The sequence below is a fragment of the Polyodon spathula genome, chromosome 9 (assembly GCF_017654505.1).
Source record: "Polyodon spathula isolate WHYD16114869_AA chromosome 9, ASM1765450v1, whole genome shotgun sequence".
Lineage (NCBI taxonomy): Eukaryota > Metazoa > Chordata > Actinopteri > Acipenseriformes > Polyodontidae > Polyodon > Polyodon spathula.
Genome location: NC_054542.1, coordinates 2,490,327 through 2,496,360, shown reverse-complemented (window position 1 = coordinate 2,496,360; position 6,034 = coordinate 2,490,327). Strand labels below are relative to the sequence as shown.

Sequence of the window (6,034 nt, the reverse complement as noted above, 5' to 3'; positions counted from 1 at the left end):
GTGTGCAACTCCTCTGGCATGATGGTGGTGCTGCCCATGGAACCTTTGGACCTAGTGGAGCTTCTAGGTGAGTTGGGCTTTTGCTAGACACCTGTAAGCTTTTGTCCATGGCACAGTAGGGGGATTTTATGGCAACTCTTCTTTTGTAGATTATTCCAACAAATGGATAGTTGTCGTCAAGGCTCCAGTGTACTGCAACTACACCTTGCTGCAGGGAAGCGGAAGGACCCTTTTCATAACCCCCTACAAAGCCTGTGATGTCCGGATACTGGTAATCCTGGGGAGGGAGCTGTGAGGGTATATAAAAACAAACTAGAACAATGGTACAGAAGGTTTTTAAAATGGTGCGTACATGCCACTTTGTATATTGGTTAGTTGCATAGCATGTGGCAGGTCCCTTTTTTAAGTGCATCATTCTGATTGCATGATATGGCTCGACTCATAACTTGCTTTAATTGCATAAAGCTGCATGGTCCATTGCAATTACCCAAATTAAAATGCATCGCAATGTTCAAGTGTTAGTTGAGTTTCTGCAATAGCAGTGCTATAGAGTGCATGACCTGGGGGAAGCAGTTGGAAGACCTAGAGAAATGGCCAAGTGGATGTGTAAAACTCAAGCCTCAGTCCACTACGAGCCTTCATGGAGGCAATGGTTGTCAGTCTTATGACCGGTTTCATACACTATTGGTAATCTCCCAAAATACTGTGGCTATTTCCATCATTTTGTTACTTTGTAGTTGCAAAATCTATAGTACTGTAAACACCTGCTGACCAGTTTTACTGGATTACAATAACTTGGTTTATGCAGGCGGTTATCTACTGCAACACTTCATATGCGTTGCCAGAGAAGTTATACTCAATACAACACATTGAAGTTTGTTTATTCTGAACCTGTACACTTGTGGGTATATTTGTAATAAAATATATAAAAATAACTTGGAATGGCCATTTCATACAGAAATCAAAGCTAAAATCTTAAGGCTAAAACAAAATTTAATTCTAAAACTATGCAAACCCCTTTGCAGTGGTAGCCTATACAGACTCTTTGAGGCAGGGGTAATTGAATGCTCTGCACCTAAGCATTCAGGCCATTTTGTATTGGAGGAACTGCCTTTACATTTTTAGAAAATCTTTCGCACACAATCCATAGTTATTTTCTTCTCAATCTGTCGGCGCTGTCAATTCTGTTTGCAAACTACAGTAGCCTGCTTGGAGTATCACTGGGCTGACCTGCTGTTCCAGCACTAGGGGCTCTGCCTCATGTCCCTGTGAAATACCTTTTGAACACTGTCAAACCCTCCCTGGACAGAGAAGCATGCAGCGGTGTTGAACACCCCAATAAACCTTGAATGGGGGGGAGGGGGGATGGCCAACACCTGCTCTTCAGCCTACCTCTCCCTTCCAATTCACTTGAACCCCCCAACACTGGGCTTCATAGTTCTGAAGTGTGCCTAGTAGATTTTCTAGTCGTTGCTTCAAAGCATGCCATTTGTGACACCTGCTGACATGATCACTGTGTGAGTGAACTACCTGCAATTTGCTTGTTTCCTGGTTATACTTTTTGATCAAGCCAACTTCCTCCTTGTTCTAGAATGAGCACTACATCCTGACCCTCCGCTACACAACTTCTGGACAACAAGCTTATGTTCAGATGCAATGCCCAACCGGTGCTGTAGTGCCCACAAAACCCCCTCCCTCTACAACCACTCCTAGAAAACCAACAATACCCACTGCCTGCAGAGCCTCAGTCATGACAATAGAGCTGCCTGAAGGACCAATTGAACAAGTAGCTGTGATGGGTAAGGTTGTGCCTTGTCCCAGATAACTTCCCACCCAAATTGCTTGGCAATGAGGATAACCTAATCTCGTGGCAACGTTGCCTCTTGCAGATAAATCCAACACTCTGGTAACTGTCCAAGATGATAGCAGAAAGTGTGGCTACAGCTTGGTGCATGGGAGAGGAAAGAACATCTTCACAGCCCCTTACACAGCCTGTGATGTCAAGATGCTGGTAAATATTTTTAGCTTTCTGTACTGTTGCTTTTAAACTTCCTATGCATGTAAATACCCTCACTTGTGCTCTCTCTCCTCCCTTGATTCTCTTCCAGAATGGGAATTATGTCCTGACCCTAGTATATGTAACCCTTAGTGGGAGAAGGGTACAGGTGCAGATGAAATGTCCAGCCAGTGCAGCTTTACCAACAGGCTCCCCCCTCCCTCCCTTTGGGGTTTCTGTCCTCTGCAGTGATACTTGCATGACAGTGGAGCTTCCTGGGGGACTGCTACAAGATATCCATTTAATGGGTGAGTTGGCTTGGTACACAGTAATGTGGATGCTGTGAAATGGAAAGCATGCTCTAAATGTGGCATCTGTTGTAGATGAATCCAATAACGTGGTAGCTGTTACCGGTGCTCCCAAGACTTGTGGCTACAGTTTGGTGAGGAGAAACGGCAAGAACATCTTGACTGCTCCTTACAAGGCCTGTCATGTCAAGATCCTGGTAAGCTGAGAGCAATTGTGGCTGTGTTCCCCCATTTTTTGTATTGCAAGTGATCAAAATCCTGTCAGTCAACTCTCTTTCCATTTCTAGAACAACGTCTATATCCTGAGAGTCCTCTACACAACTTTTACTGGGGAGCGAGGAGATATACAGGCCAAGTGTCCTGTTCCTGGTCTAGTACCACATGTGGGTGAGTGTTTGTTCACTGGACACTAATACCGGCGTGCTCAAGTCTGGTGTTGCTTGTCTGCCAAATGCTGTTGCTGCATAATGTTGCTTTTACTTGAATACGATGTGCCCCTATACAAGATATTAACACCTAAACTACAGGGTCTTCCCTGTACAATTGTACAACATTGAAGGTTACTCTTTTGCAGGGTGCAAGATACCAAGAAGTCAGCAGGTGGCTTGTGGTCCACCTAATGTTGATCCACAACTGTGTGTGGCCAATGGATGTTGTGTGGATGTAACAACTTCCCAGTGTTACTATCCTTTGGATGGTATGGCTTGGTTTTACACTTGATATAGCACTGCTCATCTAAGGAGCTATCCAGAGTAATTTTGAACAGCTTGTATAGGAAAACCTGGGGGGTGGAGGAGATAATTGATCTGATTTCCAACCTTGCTGTAGAGGGGACTGGTCCTTCAGGTTAATAGTTTCACTGTTTTGCATTAATGGTTTCTTTGCTTCCTGCTTTTCAGCGTGCACTGCAGATGGGCATTTTGTATTCTCTATATACCGCACCTCAACCAAGCCAGAAATTGATCCGAGCAGCCTAGTAATTGCAGGAAACCATTCATGTGTCCCTGTAATCTGCACTCCAGACTTTGCTGTCTTCAAATTTCCTGTGACTGGCTGTGGGACACGTGTCTTTGTAAGTTCGTCTCCTGGGGTTTGCATTTTTGTTACTACTTCACCCCAAAGGTTAGTTCTAGGACTTCTAGGCTGCAGTCCTTTTTACAGCCATATGTTTAAGGGGATGCTATTGTAGTACTACAATCTACTGGAATGCCACTGGTTTTGGGCTGGCCAGGTTGATTACAATCCTCAACTGCTTCAGTGTTCTCACTTTGTAATCATTTTTTTTTCTGTAGACTGTGGCGGAGACTACAATCTATCTTGCTGAAGTTCGTGGTTTGGTTCGGGGGATCCAGCAGATGTATGGACAAATTACCAGAGATGGCCCTTATCGGTAATTTCTTCTACATGCGCTTGGAACAGGCAGCCACTGAACCCTCTTTCAGCATACTTTGCTGGTTGTAGTGGGTGGGGACCCCATGATCGGAGTTAAAGCCTTTATGGATTTCTCACTGACTGGAATATTTGTGCCAACTGGTAACTAAATGGATTCCTTGTGTTCACTGTTTCCTCTTTGCACTGCAGTTTCCATGTGGAATGTCGCTATTCTAAAGGAAACTTGGCCAGCACTGGTTACTTTGTGGTGAACCCACCGCCTCCGTCAGCAGCCTTGGCTTTTGGCTGGCTTGGGGTTAGGTTAAGGATTGCCACAGGTAATTGAACATGATGCATGATGCGTAACTTCTCCTCCCATTTGGTCTTGTTGGGCATCATGTCTGGTAATGACTACTAGATTTGACTGGCTCAATTTCCTCTTTCAATGGCTGGTGTGTTAACAATGATGCACCTCTCTTGCAGACGCCAGCTACACTAGCTTCTACCCACAGTCCCATCTGCCCCTGAGCTTCTTGCTAAGAAGCAAGGTGTATCTGGAAGTGCAGCTTGTAAACCCTCCTAACCCCAATGTAGTTCTGCTGGTCCACTACTGCATCGCCTATCCCCGGTCCTCTCAAGCTGCCTGGGTGATCATCTATGAAGGGTGAGTATCCTGATGTCTCCATGACCCTTTTTTATTCTCCTGTCCTTCTGAAATCAACCTTTCACAAACCTACCTAATCAATGGCTACATCAGCACCTGCTTGTATTTCAGCTGTTTTTATACAGGATTTGGAATTTCAGCTACTGGTTAGGTGACTGGCTGTAAACATCTAAATTAAATCTTTGCAAGCTAGACTGTTGCAGCTGCTAGAAGCATTACAATATGGCTACCATGCACTTCAAGCCTCCTAGTTGGCAGCTGTAGGACTCCCTTCTGAATTTCTCCCCCACAGTTGTCCAAACATCCTGGATTACAGCGGTGCTGCTGGCCTCCATGTCAAATACAATAACATGCCTGTATCCAAGCACATTCGACGCTTTGAAATAGAAATCTTCCAGTTCCTGGACTACAAGACCAAGCAGCGTTTGGATGAGGAAGTGAGTTTAATAGTGGTCCAATAGTGTGTACTCAAGCTTGCTTCCAAATGCCTAGTCATAAATGGTATATTTTAGACCAAAGCAGATATACAGCTGCTCCTAACTCCATTTACTTTCTTTTTAGATCTATTTCATGTGTTCAACCGAAGTGTGTTCCCCGGAACGCCGTGTTTGCAATGAAGGATGCTTTGATGGAAGAGGTATGGTCCTGGACTTACAATTTCTGAGGATGAGTCCTTCTGAAGTTTGGCTATTTAGGTTAAGCCTTAAATTTATTGCAGCAAGAAGTCTTCCATCTTGCGTTCTTTAGACACCCTGAAGTATTTAAGTCCTGCTCCCTTGGTTAAACCTTTGAGCAGTTGTGCCACTTGAGAATGTTCTCCCTCCACAGAGATGCCTGTTCCAGTAGATCTTGGTGTGGGAGGGCGCTGTGCAGGAAAGCCCTGTCCTGGGAAATCAAACGTAGACAAGCGAGCTGCTCCTGGTCATGCTGGCTTTGTTGCTGTTGGTGAAGGAACCTTCACTTTGGATGAGAATGTGCCCCATGAACAAACGGGTAAGTGATTTTGAGATCCCCTGCATTAAAGCAGTATGAGCGTTTTTCATGTGGTGTTGCTCTATTGGTTTGGGCCAAAGCCAGACCTGAAGCTTCATTTTATTCCTCACTTTGCCACTACCTGTTTTGTTCCTCTTGCAGAGAAGCACTGGACCCACTTCCATGGTTTCCTGGGGCTGCTTGGTTTGCTGATCCTGGTATCTGGTGTAATGCTCTTCCTCAAATGGGTTGTCAGGTCCTAGAGAAGCAGTCTGTAACTTGAATAAACCTTTGTCTTGTGTTTTGAAATTCTGTAGTGTTTGTGGGTTTTAATTTTAAATTCTTGCGCGAAATGGGGGCGGGGGGGGGGGGAGAAGGTTGTCGCATATCTAAGTAGGATCAGAGAAGCTGACAAATGTTGGATTTGCTGTTTTCAGTAAACTGAGGTTTGTGTGTTAATGCCCTGAAGTGACAGCTGCATTATTTTTAGGGCACGCAAGACCACTTCTGCTAGTGCCAGTAAAGGAGCTGCTGTGCAATTCAGTAGTGCCCTAAGGGTTCACTACTTGTGTTTATCCAAATACATTACCTAGTCTGCAATTTTGAAGTGTATTGCATCTAAATGGTGTAGCAGCCATGACCAAGGGCCAATAAACTGCTGTGCAGTATGCAAGTGTAGAGATTTCCTATTTAATAGTTCAATTGTGCCATCTTGATGCTGAT

General features: G+C 44.7%; 1 protein-coding gene across 1 annotated transcript; it reads left to right on the top strand.

Annotated features, from left to right (window-relative positions):
- The first annotated feature begins 3,779 nt into the window (after positions 1-3,779).
- Positions 3,780-5,598, top strand: LOC121321162 (zona pellucida sperm-binding protein 1-like). Its single transcript, XM_041260061.1, has 6 exons — positions 3,780-3,837; positions 4,159-4,339; positions 4,632-4,776; positions 4,901-4,976; positions 5,168-5,332; positions 5,474-5,598. The coding sequence occupies exons 1-6, from the start codon at positions 3,780-3,782 to the stop codon at positions 5,572-5,574; spliced, it is 726 nt and encodes a 241-aa protein (XP_041115995.1). The 3' UTR covers positions 5,575-5,598.
- Positions 5,599-6,034: the final 436 nt, after the last annotated feature.